The 17,936-nt window shown below is 32.0% G+C and overlaps 2 protein-coding genes across 2 annotated transcripts in view; one reads left to right on the top strand and one right to left on the bottom strand.

Annotated features, from left to right (window-relative positions):
- Positions 1-634: 634 nt before the first annotated feature.
- Positions 635-17,150, bottom strand: LOC131849210 (uncharacterized). Its single transcript, XM_059199225.1, has 6 exons — positions 17,079-17,150; positions 3,909-4,115; positions 3,284-3,352; positions 1,954-2,088; positions 935-1,008; positions 635-751 (listed from the first exon to the last, which is right to left on the bottom strand). Exons 1-6 carry the CDS (start codon positions 17,103-17,105, stop codon positions 658-660), a joined length of 606 nt encoding a protein of 201 aa, XP_059055208.1. The 5' UTR covers positions 17,106-17,150; the 3' UTR covers positions 635-657.
- The window catches only part of LOC131849209 (serine/threonine-protein kinase OSR1-like), a 35,176-nt gene continuing 26,453 nt past the window's right edge, over positions 9,214-17,936 (top strand). Inside the window, exons 1-3 of the mRNA XM_059199224.1 lie at positions 9,214-9,254; positions 10,631-10,711; positions 11,525-11,542. Of these exons, the coding sequence (XP_059055207.1) occupies positions 9,214-9,254; positions 10,631-10,711; positions 11,525-11,542 (140 nt within the window). The remainder of the gene's footprint in view (positions 9,255-10,630; positions 10,712-11,524; positions 11,543-17,936) is intronic.

Genomic DNA, 17,936 nt, shown 5'->3' with positions numbered 1-17,936 from the left:
GCCTCTGTACCTACCATACTTGAACCAAGCTGCTTGGAAGCCGTTAAGCCGTTAAGTCAAGCCGTTTGAAATAGGCAATAATAATAATATTTCGGGACAATTCACACAGCGCCCTCAAGTCCCAAGGTAACATGGCAATTGAAAGAGGGAATATTGCTATAGATCTTGGGTATTTTTTTTAAATAAAATGTGATTGTTTATATTATAACAATATAAGATTTAATATTCCACCGAATTATGTGAGAATTCTCACCCGTCGCCGTCGTTGTGTGCGACTGTTTGCAACTACAGTGATGCGTACAAGCTACGCCAGTAATTGTTCTACTAATATTATTATTATATGCTTTAGATTGAGCTGCTCATTATTACACTACTCGAGCATTGCACCTCTTGAATTTATTTTTCGGTAAAGCTAAATATCGTCATCCACAGAGAAAACAATTATCTAATAATTAAAACTAGTATACATATGTATCTTTATACAACAGTTTTAAGATATTAACGTGTTAGCAATTAGCTGTAAGTTAATTTAATAAATAAATAGATTTTTAAGATATAGACAGTTTTTAATTCTAAAAGCACTTTATTGGCAAATGTTATATTCTAAAACAAAGTAGAAACAAGGGTCCCAATAAGTATGTGAGTGAGGTGTATTTTTCAAACGTGTAAAGTCATGTCACCGAGCCGATGCACCGGCCACATACACTCGCAGCCAGCTGGTATCACCATCGTTCTGGTCTCCCAGCAGTCACTGGACAAGAAAAAACATTCTTTGAGGCAAAACAAATAGAATGCATTTTTAATTAAACTACTACTAGATAACTAATTAAAATATACAGATTTTTTATAATATATATTTTAACATTTTTTGTTTTACGAGTTTGTAGTATGGGTACTAAAATAAATCATTATATGTGTATAGCTGAATTTGTACCTGGAGTATCGTCTTCTAGTCAAATGAATAGTTTTGTTCCACTGAACACAAGAAAACCCAAGGCTGGAACAAATCTGAAAATAATAAAGAAACTTTATACAGTTTATTTATATATAATAATACATTGATTCATTTTTACACAATGTCACTAATTTATAGGCCGTAACATCTGTGCTAGGGAATCCCTGTGTTACAGATGTTATTTCCTTCCACAATGGTTGGTTCAATTACACAATTTTTACGTAGCTTTGACGTACTTTAATTTTTTACTATCTTATATGACATCTGATGAATTTGTTTATACTTTACTTAAATAAATAAATAAATAGATAATTGTCTAACTGTTAATACATTAAAGTCTTTTTAGGGTACCGTAGGTATTAGGGTACCGGATATGTTTTTGAAGTATAATTTTTAATATTGCTCGTTGTGCTCTTTCTATTTGTAGTATGTTGTTTTTAGATGTACCACCCCAGGACAGGATGCAGTAATTAATTATAGATTGACATAATGCAGTATATGTTGTTTTTAGTAGTTTTAGGTCAAGAACTGATCTTAGACGTTTAAATACTACTATTACATTATACATATATATTACATTGTTATACATAAAGTAATTTAAAAATTATTGTATATTATAAAATATAACTATTATTATATTTTATTATCATCATCATCATCATCATAAGCCCACTACAGTCCACTGCTGGACATATGCAGCTCCTAAGACTCCCACTGAGCTTGATCTTCATCCCTTTTCTTCTAGTTAATACCTGCAACTCTATGTTTATCATCGCTACATCTAGCTGCACGGCGTCCTACACTACGATAATTTGCGATATTGCTACTCTAGAATACGTTTCCAATGTAAATTAGTTTTGCATTTTTGTTGTATATGAAAATACTTGCGATCTCACAATGATAATGATGATGGTGAAGGCGATGATGATGATATGTATTTATATAGGAACATGTTGATGTGTAAATATACGATTTGCAAGATAACTTTTTCTCTTTACCTCATTGGATCCACTAAAATCTTCGTTGTTCACTGCACTACAACGGACCTCCTCATAGTAAGCTGGGCGGTATTCATACTCGTTTGTATTCAATCTTCGAATCTTTCTTTCCAGGTGGCATATGGGGTAATGTTTCTGTACAAAAAAAGATTAAATTAATAGCTAAGTAGTACTTATACGTACTACTTATAGTAAATAAGTAGTCAAATTACTTACTAGTCAAATTCTTCTCAAGTAAAACATCAAGCTCAACTCGACATAAGATTTAGGAATAGTAAAAAATATAGACGTGTTTTACTGGCTAAAAATATGCTGTTTACTGTAACTACTGTAAGTAAATATTTAGCATATTTTATATCGTATATAATTATTTATAGTATTCAATTGTTCTGTTTCGATCACTAATAATAAGCGTGAATAACTTAGTTCCTTAATTAAATTATATCTTTAATATCCTGACTCATAATTTGTTTTATTTTTATTTAATTATGCTATAGTGCACTTGTATATTTGTTAGCACATGAAACCTCTTTTTGTATAAAAGCCATAAAATAATTGTAATTAAAAATAAATAAAATCTTCTTTTCTTTCTGTCAACACGGTCTATCATTTATTATTAATTTTATTGATTTTAAATGCATTATAAATAGATCACAGTTAGAAACACAAACAATATTTATTAAATTGTACAATTGGCGAGCTTAATGCCTTATAACATTCTCTACCAGCTAACCTTTGGGTAAGAACAGAAATATAGGTACAAGAGCTTAAATCCCAAATGAGGTAGAGAGAATTGAAAAGAAGAAATTGAATTGCGACTGTGAAGTGGCAATAGGCAGGGCAGGTAACTCGTAGGACAGATGGGGCAGTAAAGTCCTCGAGTGGCGACCACGGACCGGAAGGCGCAGCGTGGGAAGGCCTCCAGCAAGGTGGACCGACGATCTGGTCAAGATCGCTGGAAGGCATTGGATGCGAGCAGCGCAGGACCGATCGTCGTGAAGATCTTTGGGGGAGGCCTATGTCTAGCAGTGGACGTCTTCCGGGCTGCGATGATGATGATGAGGTAGAGAGGGGATTTTGTTAAATTTTGTAACTCTTGATATTCTCATATTTCGTATGAGAATATATAGGGCCAGCCTAACAGAGGCGAGCCTTGTACTGTATATTTGCTGCCGATACATTATTTCTTGTTTTTCTTCGGTTACGCGTATTAATTCGAATTAAGCATAACGAATGGACGTTAACGGAGAGTTAGATGAAAAATTTAAGTAAGCACATAAGTAAGTTTTTGATGAGGATCATTAGTATATTTGTTAATTGTTATTGTTACCTGTGCTCCTAGTTGTCTCAGCTCACGTTCCCTTGACGCTTGTATAGATTCGGTGTATTCCGGTAATATCTGATAGCGAAAATTCGTATAATCACATCGAAAATTTTAATATAATTAAAATAACTTTATAAATACTACTGTATATTAAACATGACTTCCACATATGTATAAGAAATTATACGAAGAAAATACATTCATTAACGAACTAGAAGTTTAACACATACACATATATTTTTAAGTATGGGAGCCAATAAGATATTAGAGCTGCAGGTTTATTTGTAGCTTTATGCTGAGTTGATTGGCTACTTCACCTTTGCCGTAAATAAAGCTACCTCCATTTCTTTTATGTGTAAATTATTTTTTTATGTACCTTTAATTATGTGTTTGTAATGGATAAGTAATGAATAGTTGTATTTATCTATTATTCTATCTATCTATATTAACTAGTAAAATTTGTATAATGTCGTCTACGTCTGTAATCTTGTGGTAGGGGAGACAAATGAACAACCAACATTTGTCTCTGCTACTACAAGATAAAGACAACAGACTTAAAGGGCTATGTAGCTTGCTATGTGTTTAGTTAGTTAATCCTTTTTGAATTGTCCCTTATTATTACTCCATATACCTCTGATGGTTCCTCGCAGTCAATTTCCTCGGACAGCCGTTGCCTTGCCGTCAATGCTTGATGCCTGTTCCTCTCCAGCCGACCAAGAACGGAGTTCAATACCTTGTCAGGATTGGGTATTCTTAACACGTGTTCTATAAAGTCCCGAGCCGCCTCCTCGTTGGGGCCGGTTGCAGATGAGGCGACACACAGCGAGATGCATAGCGCCTAATTGATATATTTATGTTGTTTAATAATCATATAATAATTGCTATTGTATACTGTACTGGTTAATCAGATATGTATTTTAATACATTTATGTAGTTTAATAATGACATAATAATTGCTAAAATTATAGTTGTATTACTGCACTGGCTAATCAGAAATGTATTTATTATTCTATATTTATATTTCAATTTAATTCTTTTATTGTTTCGTTTTTGTTTTATACTTCAATGTCTTGTCAATCGTTCTTTATATCCCTATTAAATTATTATTTCTGTATTTTCTTTTTACCAATATACATATAAAATGAAACTACAACAATTACGAACTCATTTTTACAGGCTTCGATCGTGTTAATGTAAAATTATTCAAACGATTCTGGCTATTTGGTTAATATGAATACAACATTTTATTTTATTCATATTACTAATGTTATAAATTTGAAAGTGAGTTTGTTAACAAATTATATTTTTTGGAAGCCTTTCACTCAAAAATAGCTACATGAAATGTGATTAAAATTCCACAGTATATTAAGCAGAATATCAGACAATATTTAGTTTATACCCGATACTTACAAAAATTATCAACCAAGGGATTAAATTATCATTGTGAAGTGCTTTGTTCACCATGTGTCGACAACTGACCATATTTCTGTTGGGAACTATTTTATATGTTGTCTATGTTTTTTATAGGAATTATTTGTATAATAAGATATAGCTGGGATAATAGTTATGAAAATATATTATTACTATTGACAGCCTCGGTGGTTTAGTAGTTTAGCTCATCCCTTTACTATCCGATGGTCGTGGGTTCGATTTCACGCACAGTACAAATATTTGTATTCATGAGTATGATTGTTTGTATCCATCTGGGTGTTTTGTATGTATAATAATGTATTTATTTACAAAAATATAGTATCCATGTGAAGTGCTTTGTTCACCATGTGTCGACAACTGACCATATTTCTGTTGGGAACTATTTTATATGTTGTCTATGTTTTTTATAGGAATTATTTGTATAATAAGATATAGCTGGGATAATAGTTATGAAAATATATTATTACTATTGACAGCCTCGGTGGTTTAGTAGTTTAGCTCATCCCTTTACTATCCGATGGTCGTGGGTTCGATTTCACGCACAGTACAAATATTTGTATTCATGAGTATGATTGTTTGTATCCATCTGGGTGTTTTGTATGTATAATAATGTATTTATTTACAAAAATATAGTATCCATGTATGTATCAGTTGTCTAGTGCCCATAACACAAGCTTTGGACTAGATGCCGCTGTGTGAATTTCCTGAGATATTATTAAATAAGAATAATCTTAGTCTAGATTGCGAAGAGTGTGATGATTTCCTCAATTTAGAAACTCGACACACAAAACATTTTACCAAAAAATTTCGAGAATTATTTCGTTGAAATACAGTTAAGTTTGTTAATTCTAATTAGATTTGTGTAATAAGCATTTCTAATTAACATGTAACTGTAAAAAGTTACGTTGACTATATTGCACATTATAGAATACCAAACAATTATACAAAGTTACTTTTAAGCCTCATTTACAAATATCCCAAGAGCGACGCCATTGTCTTATATTATTTTATAAAGGTTGAAAGTTCCTTGTATATCTCAAATACATCAGTTCTATATTGGAATCTGAATTTAATGTCGATTTCAATACAATTTGTTTTGCATTGTTCTTTTGACATACAATTAAGTCTAAATTGAATAAATGGATAAAATATCGTACTTAGTCAATTAGAACAGGTGACTGATAGTCACTTTTTTTAATTGACTACGAATTACGATTTTTATATTGAAAGACAAAGGGTCGATCTTATATGAAATTGTATATACATCAATTTTTACTTGTTTTTTTATATACTCTGTTTTTTTTGCGTGTCGAAATGCGTATGGGTGTATATGTTGTTGTAAATACAGTAAGTATCTATATCCATAATTAGAGATCAAGACGTTCCTCTTATACGATACGTTCTTGACAGAATTGTCGGGGTTACCATGTAGTGGGGTAAGAGGCTGATGTCATTGTCATTCGCCGTACGAGCTCGCCATTTGTGTCTACTGGCTGGCATTCTAGTACACTCGTAGAGTGTACTACGTACCCCTTATTTGACTAACGTAAGAGTGATCGACCTCGGAGTCTGGTACCATCAACCCTACCCACATAATCAGCTGCATACGTCGGTTCTTCGCGAAACGTGACCGTAGAAGGTAAGAATGTGTAATTGTGTATTGTTGAACAATGCTGTGTATTACAAAGTTCTCCAAGTACAGAAACATTTCTTCTAAATTCAGTACATCATACCCGAAGTATTCATCTCTTCTACCATATTTCCAGAGCGTCTATTTTTACTTTTCTATTCCACACAGGGATTACGTCTCTGCATCGTACAGAAATATAAACAAGGGAACATGGCATGTTTATAGAGTATCATCATAACTGTTTATTATCATTACCATAAATATAATAAAATTAGAAAACTGTAACGAAGTAAATACTGTCTGCTTACCTGCATGTAAGTTTGAGACCTTAATTCTCACATAAATAAGTTATTGACTCAATATATAGCCTAAAAGAGACATATAAATATTCAAAATAGGCAATTCTAGTAGTAAACCAACAATTAACAAAACGCCTTATGAATCTAAATAGGCAAAACTTTAATATGATGATAGGGACAATAACGGGCCACGGGCCCTTAAACAAACACTTGTACAGGTGCTACAGACAGTCCTCTTTGTCAGGGCTACTTTGAAGCCGAAGGAACGGACGCTCACGTAATCCTAGAGTGCGTAGAAGTTGCCACACAAAATGCACAAGTCCTCGGAATGGTGACGTTGCTCCGTGAAGCTTGGGAAGACACTAGGAGGCTGTGCTCCTGGGAGGAACTTGGCTGGTTACTTTAGTAGTCTCCGCTCTACACGTACACCGGCCTAGATGATAGGCTGATTGCGGAGAATTAAGTCTAATTTATATTTACATTGCAAGCATCAAACCCGCGAACGTAGGAAAGGGAGGGCTATACTGTTATACAAACGAGGTATACACTGGTATACACAGGTTCTGGTGTACATTAGCAGCTGATTATGTTAAAACCGCGTAACGCCGCGTCGTGGCATTTGTTTGCCATCAAATAGTATTATTATAAGTAGATAATGACCTTTAAACAAGATCTCATATGTTGCAAACTATTACGCACTGCGTGTGCAAGTGACAAGCGTTTTTTATATTAATTACTAGCTGTTACCTGCGATATTTATCGTGTTTTTTATGAAGAGAAATAAAATTTCTAAAATAAACGTAGCACAAATTACTCCTTTAATTGCTATGAAAAGTCCCGTCAAAAAAATCTATCCAGCTGCTGCAGAGATTATCAAAAACAATCAAACAGACAGCCAAAAAGTATTAACATATTTTTTATTAGACCGTTAAACTACCAGGTTTAGTGGTTTAGTCCCGATAGTCGCCTGATCGATTACTCGTACGGTACAAACATTTGTATTTAAGAGTATAATTGCATCGATCTGTGTGTACTCTATGTATAATGTGTTCGTATTTACAAAAACAACGTATCTAAATCAACTGTTTTGTTAATTTAACAAAAGACCAAATATGATTCATTCTGTCAGAGAGTGGCCAGAGATGGGAGCCGGCAATCCTGTAATACGTCACTCTGCCCGCCGTTCTTAATTTAACAAAGGAACGAATCGAATCATTTTATTAGAGAACGTCCTGAGAGGAAAGGCCGAACATCCTGTGATCTGACGGCCTGCTGGCCGCTGTCAATTTAACGAAAAAAAAAACTAAATCATTTTGTCAGAGTGCACCCTGAGGGTCGAGATTATTACTAATATATGAAGCATCCTTACACATGTTAGCAATAAACTGGCAAAACTCAATTGATGTTAACGAGCTGTGATTGGCGATACCCGTGGTGGCACAGTGCCCGTGTTTACAATAGTGCTGTGCCAAACGTTAATAATGTGGGTATACTTACGGATATGTTCAGGAATAATTAGTGCCCATATCCACGGATACTAACTTCAAATTCTGATTCTGTTGCTATCGGTATGTATAACTGAGAAACAATAGTTGATCCTTTATAAATTACGCTATCGCAAGTTATAAAGCAAACACTTGATTATACTGATAATTTGCTGTAAACATTTATTACAGTAAATTATCAGTATAATCAAGTACATTTTGACATCACTATTAATGTTACTATTTAAAAAAAACTGCTCTGCAGTATGGGATATCAATAATAAAATGTACATCTTTGTTAAGTAAATAATTAAAAAATATAATAATATGCCATACAATTTGGGTTTTAAGAAATAAAATTAATAGTGGTCGCTTAACGGTCGACTAATTTGACTTTAATTAATTTAAAGTCTAAGTTTTAAATTTCGTATATTATTAAGGTCCTATTGTCCAAAGACTTATACTACGTGTATGCGTATCAAATACGTGTAATGTGTGTAATGTTTTTTTATTTATTTAACATATTTATGCATATTAGTACTCTGCACTCCTTCTCTATACAAACCACAGATAACATAATATATAAACTATGTATCTGCGTAATTTCAAACACCTCCTTTAGAGAAATTTTCGTAAAAAGATATAGAAAGTTTTTGCTTCACTTTTTAATATAATGATAATTATATGCTCTAACGGTGATAATCCTTTATGGGGAAGTCAGAGGCATTGTCAAAATAAATGAGGACGATGTGGAGAACGCAACACTTAACATGTCCCAGGGCGAGCATATCGCAGACCGAATTGTAGACACTGTTAGAACGATGTTAAATAGATATAAAATTTTATGAATTTTCTGTTTCTGTTATAGTAATGACATTTAATAATCAGTAAAAAATTCGGGAAAACATAATCGATAGGGTTACGGATACGCATATCCGATACAGCACTAGTCTAGACTCATTCACGTTAGTTGCAACAATAAGTAGCTAGTATCCACACTTCTATGTTAATAATGAGAATTGAACCAGTATAATTCATAATCATTCAGTAACAAACTGTGAACAGCTAATATACAATGCTCTGGTAATAAATATGTCAAGTATAGCCGACGTCATACCTTTCATCTTGAAAGGGTAAGAATCTATTGTTCATATTAACATATCGGAATTTAAATTATACCGCGATATTTAAATATTGCCGCCAAAAATGAATAATTTATGTTTATAACGGATTTATTTATTTTTGGTTATTGATGGACTATAAAATGTAATATGTCTATTTATATATCAAAATAATAATTATAATTTTTGGTCCCCATAAAATTGTAGCTGTTATTTTTATATTAATGTATATATATAGAATTTTATAAGAAATTGACATTCCTAAATACAGGTTAGTGATGAACCTATATAGGAGGCCAGTTCAACTACCCACTTTACACTCTCCTATTTTATATTAAATTTTAGATTTTAATGAATGTATAACTGCTATGAGTTCTTTGTATAAATAAATTTCATTTAATTTCAATCTAATCTTTAGAATTTTATTTTTATTGTCCCAGTTAAAATTTTTTGTTGTGTTCCGTTTTACTTGTGTTCTGTTCTAGAGAACTAAGATGTCATGTCTCTTGTAAATACATAATATACATAAAAAATACGGAGAGCTCTATGACTGCTTTATTTTCTTATGGAAGAAACTGCATACATACGTAATTAATGTTTTTTCTTGTAATGGAATTTTGTAGTTTACAATATATTTAAAGATATTTTTTTACAAATAAGTTTCTTACTCATTCTTTCTGTTGCATCCAATTGAGTTGTAAATATTAGTGTTTAATTTAAATAAAAGAAATTTTATAGAGATACAAAAGTGCTTATATTAATGTACTTTCAATAAAGATTATTAAAATTCTTTTCTATTATTGTCTACTTTGTTTTATTGAGTCAGAAATATTTTCATTACATTAATTGTTAAGTTTTAGAATTTTAAAAAGAAATAATGGATTCTTTTATGAAATTCAATGATTACAGTAAGAGCCGCGCACTTTTCATAATTAAAAGAAGATTTTTATACCCTGGCTGTGTGTACAGGTGTATAGTATTTTTTAATTCACACTACGCCTATGTAATGACACTAAAGAAATGTAGTTAAACCATAGATAATTTTATTTAAATAGATATTCTAATATATAATAAGACTCTACTTCCTAATTTATTTATTTTAGGATTATATGTAAATGGGACTACAAACCACAATGCTAGTAATGACCAGTCAGATCAACTTGGTGCTCTATCGTAATTAATCCAAATGATTTTGTCGAGGTGACCTAATGATCATCTAATCATCCTCCACATTTACGAATTACAGACAGCTCACCATTACATTTTCTTCTATTAAAAACAAACAGGTATACCATTTTTGAATGGATCACGTTAATCTACATTTGATCGATTGTCATTTTTTATTTAAACTTATTTATATAATGTGTTTTTTATAATTGTCGATATAGAAGCCGTGAAGGTGTGGAATTGAGACGAAAATATCGGAAAACTTTTAACATGCAATCTGAAGAGGGCTCTGAAGATAACAGGTAAGAATAAGTATAGACTAATCAATTACTGATACAATAGTTATATGTTATTTAGGATAATATTAATAAATATTACGTTTATTACGCTATTAGTGACATATTTAATAGATATTATTATGTAATATTAATTAAAAGATTTGACAGATGCAAAATAACAATAGTCAGAGGCATCGTCAACTGCCAACTTTATGATGAATAATTAATATTATAATTTATATATTACTTTTTCTCTCTTAATTAACTCTACCGTAATATTATTAAAAAGATATTAGAATTAATTGTTCATCGTGACCCGTGATTCTAAATAATAATACCGAAATAATTCGGTTTAATTAAATATTTTTGCTTTTTATATCCTTGTATTAATACGAGGATATAAAAAGCAAAAATATTTAATAATGAGAAGCCTGAATAATTCACACAGCGTCATCTAGTCCCAAGCTAAGAAGAGCTTATGGTACTAGACAACTGATATAAACACAGTAAGCGTCTAGATACAAAAAAATTATAGTCGTGAATACAAATGTTTGTGCCGTGTGAGGAATAAAACTCGCGACTATGGGAAGCAGCTTTATTAAGTATGTAAAGACCCGCTAGATCACTGAGGTCCTCAATTACAGTATCTCTATATATATAAAGAAACTGATCTGATTAATCAAATTATTTATACATATAAATAAAATTGGATTGTCTGTATGTAATATTGAAATAACCGTTTTTTACTACATGCATATGAATATAAATACGGTACATACACCAAAATAACATTTTATCAATTTTTGTCTGTCTGTCTGTTTGCTGGACTGATTTTAGCGGAACTTTTATTGGCAGGTAACTGATGTAATAAGGAGTAACTTAGGCTACTTTTATTTTAGAAAAATAAAGTTAAATTCCACGCGAACGAAGTCGCGTGTGCAGCTAGTTTTTTTTAGATAATTTGAATTTATTATGGATATTGTTGATAAATATATTCCTGAAATTCCATAATTAACATGAAATTCTGAGAAGGGAAGATAGCGAACTACCGCTCGAGTTCATATGTAGGTTACGTTATAAACAAGTAATCAAACTAAACTGCTTAAATATGTAGCATTGGCTAACCCGCGAAACTTAGAAAAATCAAAATCATAAATAAGTGATAAGTTTCTTGTCACAGATTTATGATTTTGAGTTCTTCTTATCTCGAAATCATTAAGAATTAACGGTAGATAATATAAGAGCCTGCAATAGACCTACATGATTAAAGATATTTTGAATTATGTATTTTGTAACCCTCTTCGAGAAATGGGCGATTGACCACTCAAATTTTTAAATTAAATTTAATTAAAGCGCAGGCGTCATAACAAAATAAATCGGTTGCTAGCAATGTACTATATCAGGTTTACTACGCGGTGCCCATTAGAAACTCTTTGTGGTAAATTGTCATTTGCAAAGATGGGGTAACTGATCTTACTTCATGCTCTGGCACCCATTAATCCATTCTATAAAAAAACTATTATAAATAAATAAGCTATGAGAGCATGATATCAGGGGCGGATCGTGAATTTGTGACCATGAGCTATATCTATATCTACTTAGGGGCATACCAATTAGGTAGGCCCCTAAGTAGATATTACTCAATTAAAATAATACACCGACCAAAAACAAGCGACCAGAAATTCTCCGTTCCTTTCGATAGACGCGCACTTGCATGGGTTGATTGATCTCAGGGTTGCACCCTTAAGGTAGGTTTCTAAACATTCTAGACATTTTGTTACATTCTAAATATCGCTTCAGGGACTAGGGACTTTGTATTCTCGGGGCTCTGGGCTGCAGCCCAAAAAGCCCTTAGGTAGATCCGCCTCTGATGCATAGGTATATACCTACACATATCTATTTAGGTGACTGTGTAGATTTTTTTTATGTGACTGAAATATGCGAATCCCTAAAATATTGAGGAAGAAACTTAGCTGGTACTATTTTCAAACAAATGTTGTACAACCTTCTTAAATTAAAATTTCATGTGTATAAAAACAACCACATACCTCGAAATGATAAAAGTGAAGCTATATTATATTACTATATAGTAGTAGTAGTAGAAGGTGCCTTTTTAAAATAAATGTACTACAACAGATAAGAATATATTGTACCTACTATATGCTAGAATATATTGTACTATGTACTTTCCATAATTAAAATTTCGTGTGTATACAAATATAAAAGTGAAAATTATACATTATACTAGTAGGTGACTTTTCAAACAAATGTATTTACTTTCGATAATTAATATGTTATGCGTATAAAAACAACCACATATCTCAAAATTATAAAAGTGAAAATACGTTATACTAGTGACCCGTCCGTGGTTTCGTTCCTAAAAATAATAAGTATTATTAGCTCCTTATGTACTGCCCATGTCACAAACAGTAAAATAATGACGAGTGGAGGATTGGTAGTAATGCCAACTAGCGCCACATTTCTAGCAATATACCTAACATATCAAGTCTATCTCCAAGCAATTCTCCCTGCCGAAATTATGGTTAAGTAATTAATGGTAAATTCACCACTATATTAGTTACCTACAGACCTGATTTTGTCAGTCTATCACCATCCAGCATGTACAGTAGGTAGGGAGCAAAATTTCATTTTAACATACTAAAAAAAAAGTGCATAGATAAATGACTTTCAAGTCATAATGTGAAAAGAACTGTATCACTGATGTGTAGAATACGAGGGAACACAAACCGTCTTCTCACCAATATAGCAAATATATTGCATTGTACACTCCAAAGCGATTGCTGTGGGTCAAGTTCAACATGATGTGGATATATATGTATGAATTGAGTAGGGGCTAACTTTTAGAACTACCAAATGCAAAGTATGTGTCATGACTAAAAAATAGGGCTTAAATAATAACCACAATGTTGCCGAGAGAACGCATTATTATTAGTTCGCTACTAGAATTGAGAGATTTGATATCTTACTAATATGATAAATTCACGCAACTTTCACGCAAAAACTACTGAATGCATTTTACTGAAACTTCATATTAATATAGATTATATATCAGAATAACAGGTAGGCTATAATTTAGAAGGTTATTATGTACTTTGGGTAAATATAACGATCAATGTCAAGGAAGTGTAGACGAGGCTAGTATTTATAATTTACTAGCATAGTTCATAAGTTGTTTCCTAATATAATATAGATTAATATCCGAAATAAATGTCCGGTATCTACAAATATACAAACAATGTAATGTTTATATTATTAGTAGCAGACATGAAACTCCAAAACTGACTATTTCTTAATGACTTATGACTTAACCTGACCGGATAAATTATTATAAGTAGCATATATTATTAATTCATGATAAACACATCGGTACACTATGACAACTCATGTCATAGTCGACAAGGTCCTTCAGAATCTATCAGCCTGTTTCAGAATGATAATCGTACGTCACTACCTGCACAAATATACATATTTAAAACTAATTAAAACACCAGCCAAGGGAGAGCTGTCCCACACACTGAAGGTTCTATATAACTGTACTATTATTATATAATAAATATATTTGTACTAAATAAATTTTAAATATATATATATATATATTTTAAATTGTATAATACTGTAATAAAGAAATAATTAACCCCTGGACAAGTACGCTGTGTTCGTCGTCCAGGGATTATTTATTCATTCTTCTCCATCTTGTCCCACAGTAAGCTGAGCTTGATTTATGGGTACTAGACAACTGATGTAAATACTTCGATATATACTTTTTTGTTAATACGTACATAATATACATAGAAAACACCCAGACTGATACAAACTATCATGAATTATCGAAACGAATGAATAGAAATATTTATACCGAGCGAAGAATCGAACGCGCGACTATCGGAAGTAACTGTGGTTTAGCGGTTAAGCACACAGCTTTAAAATGATATAATTTTCAAAATAGAACTAATAATTAAAATTTACATAAATTGTAAAGGCAAACGAACTGCCGCCGGTCCACCTGATGGTAAAAAAGAAACAAATGAGACATGTATTGACGAGAACATCGTCAATACATATCTCGTTTGAAAAGTTGTTGAGTTTAGGGCTTAATTAGGTACTTTCACTGTATCCCTTCCGTTCTAATTCAAATTCGAATTCGAAAAATGACGACCTCGGTGGTCTAGCCGTTTAGCACACCGCTTTACGTCCGATTGTCGCGGGTTCGATTCCTCGCACGTCACAAATATTTGTATTCATGAGTATGATTGTTTGTATCGGTCTGGGTGTTTTCTATGTATAATATGTATGTATTTACGAAAAAAAAATCTATGTACATGTATCAGTTATCTAGTACCCGTAAAACAAGCTTTAGGTAGCTTAACTTGGGACTAGATGGCGCTGTGTGAAGTGTCATATAAAAACAAAAAACATTTATTTATGTAGCTTTTTGTTTTATAATTTTTCCCTACCTATCCTAATTAAACGGGCAGGTAAATTACTACGCCAACGACCTGAGATGAATTTCGAACTCTTAGACTTGGACTAAATTAGGATACGTCAGACAGGAGTTGCCCCTCAGCCGCTTCACGGGTTTGGAGTCCCTAAATCCTTCAGATAGAGTAATAAAAGGGATGCCGAACAGGCATCCATTTATCCAAGAAAGTAGTTCATAGTTCGAAAGCACTATCACTGCTTTTTGCATTAGTATGCGTAACTAGAAATTGTTTATTTAAAACTAGTTGTAGATCCAGTTAAACATGTTAAAAATATTATTTTTGTAACAAATATTTCACAAGCCATATTAAATACTATTTATGTGAAAATGTCACAACTAATATTTCCATCCAATTGCATGATGCAAACAATGTGTTGGGCAACATGTATTTTTGTAGAGACGCGGTTTATTATTTAGTAGAAGTTACTAGAATATTTTTGTCTGACAGCAACTGCTCTGTCCAGTATAGACCAATATATTTTTAAAGAATCAGTATAGAATGGTAGGTAGATACGTTGATGATGAAGTGAAGTGAGACGTGAAGTCGTCTTAATTTCATTAACATCTTCATAACGAGACGAATTCACCAAGAATTATGACTTTCAGAGGGAAGTACGTAGTCGATTTGACATTACTAGCAATGTAAATGAACCTCTCATTCTTTTCCTATTTGAAAAGTACATTATTCCCAAGTAAAATAAGCTGTAAATGAGGAGGTATGTGTAATATTTAAACAAGTAAATGTTTAAAAAATCATACTATTATTAATGTGGTTCTGAATCGAAACAACCTGTCTAATTCTTGGAGATTTTGTCACGATGGTCAAACTGATCTGATTTCATACTCATCTTATCGTAAACTGGTGCCCCGCCAGCGTATTCCATTAAAACCATCATTCATTCATAGAAAAAATAAACAATCCTCATAATACCTATCACATAGTCCTTCAATAACTATTATAGATACGCAATTTTAAATGATTATTTTAATAATTTACGTTGTAATAGAACAAACAATTAATATTGTTAGTCTATTATTAGCCACAGTTTACAAATATTATATGTGATGCTGATGTCAAATTCAATGTTTTGTTCTAACTTTTAATACCTACTTCATTGTGTTGTTTATTTTTAAATTCCTTGGCAAGTGCAATCAATTGGTTTGCTTACAATCACGCTAATATTGTGTGATGGTAAACATTTCCGCACCTTGTACCATTAATAAATTATTGTTTATAAACTTTAATAACGAATATGCACTTGATTATAATTCAATAAAATACATAGTATGTTGGTATACTTGATAAATTGATACTCTTCAAATATTGGTTAGACGTCAGAAAACTATACCATTTTCATCATTATAAATTATAGCAAATATCATGGAATATTTCTCTTTTCATAGAATAATACTGGTTCGAAATCTAAATAAAGTTTTTTTTATTCACACGGCGCTGTCTAGTCCCAAGTTAAGCAGTTAGAGCTTATATTATGGGTACTATACAACTGATATGTACAAAATGTTTGTATCATGCGAGGAAATCGCTAGACCACCGGTCACATGAGGTATACAAGCTGACGGCTCATTTGATGGTATATAAATACATACCTTCTATATACATACATGAACTACGGACATCACGTTATGTGTTAACCGTGATAACCTAGGTTAATATTCCAAAGGAAGATATTACGCCTTTTATGCTGATATTTCACTATCTAGTCTCCAGCCCTATAACCGAAACACAGGCTCAGAGCAAACTACGTCGCGGTTAATAGGTGGTTTTATAGCCCAGGTCAGGTGAATATGAGAACAGATTTCGCTATGATTTACTTAGTTAATCATAAGTATTTATTACTTATATTAAATTGATACAGTTTCTGTACTTACCTTCAGGATAAGGTAACGTATGAACATCGTAGAACTTGGAAGTTGATTCTCAAATAGTATACGCAAACCAAGACTTCGATATCAATACAATAGATGACTAATTTATTTCTGTCCAAAGACAGACCAAGCTGGATCGTCTGTTTTTGTGAATGGCCCTCTAACTGGGAGAAATTCCTTTTATATTGGAACTTATCTCAATCCGTTACAATTATTGTCAGTGTTCTAATAGAAGTGTACGAGTTAATCTCTTTCATTTGCATAATGTGGATGTTCCGTTTGGTAAATTAATATCAAACTTAAAAATATTTATTCTATCTGACAGTGGAGAAGAACTGGGAAACCATAGTCACTTCACTTCTTCACGCAATCACTAAAATGACTGTAAATAAAAATTTATTTATCGCTTAAATAAAAATTATAACTAATTATATCATTTATGTCATAAAAATCAATTTTGTTTTTTTATAATAGTAATAATAATAATAAATTAAACATATTAGAATTATTTGGTCAGTAGGTATGACACATAACTCTAACCTATAACACTGAAGAAATTCTAGAATAAATACATCAGTTTTAGTAGGGTTTACAATAAATGTTCGTGCTATATTTAGCCTACTGGCAACGCTAAAAGTGATTTCCACTCAACATTTATACTGTAACATAACTAAGTTACAGCGCTGATTTTCAGTGAGGCCACAAGACACGAGCCACCGTTCGTATAAATAGCTAAAGAAAATCAACATCATTTGTCAACAACAGAACAATACAGTATCTGTATTTATATATTCAGGTAATCAATAAGATAAGAACACATATTACTAAAGGTAATAACAGATACCCTAGAAAAAAATGATT

The sequence above is a fragment of the Achroia grisella genome, unplaced genomic scaffold (genome assembly GCF_030625045.1).
Source record: "Achroia grisella isolate CSIRO2021 unplaced genomic scaffold, CSIRO_AGI_Agris_v1 utg640, whole genome shotgun sequence".
Lineage (NCBI taxonomy): Eukaryota > Metazoa > Arthropoda > Insecta > Lepidoptera > Pyralidae > Achroia > Achroia grisella.
Note: the sequence above shows the minus strand (reverse complement) of the source record. Positions and strands in the feature narration are given on the sequence as shown.

Bases quoted from the DNA above. Each gene is read 5' to 3' on its own strand.
- LOC131849210 (XM_059199225.1), bottom strand. From the start codon at position 17,105: ATGTTCATACGTTACCTTATCCTGAAG. The intron at 4,116-17,078 runs GTAAGTACAGAA...TATATCAATTAG, and splicing joins TACGTTACCTTATCCTGAAG to GCGCTATGCATCTCGCTGTG. The intron at 752-934 runs GTACAAATTCAG...TTTCTTGTCCAG, and splicing joins ACTAGAAGACGATACTCCAG to TGACTGCTGGGAGACCAGAA.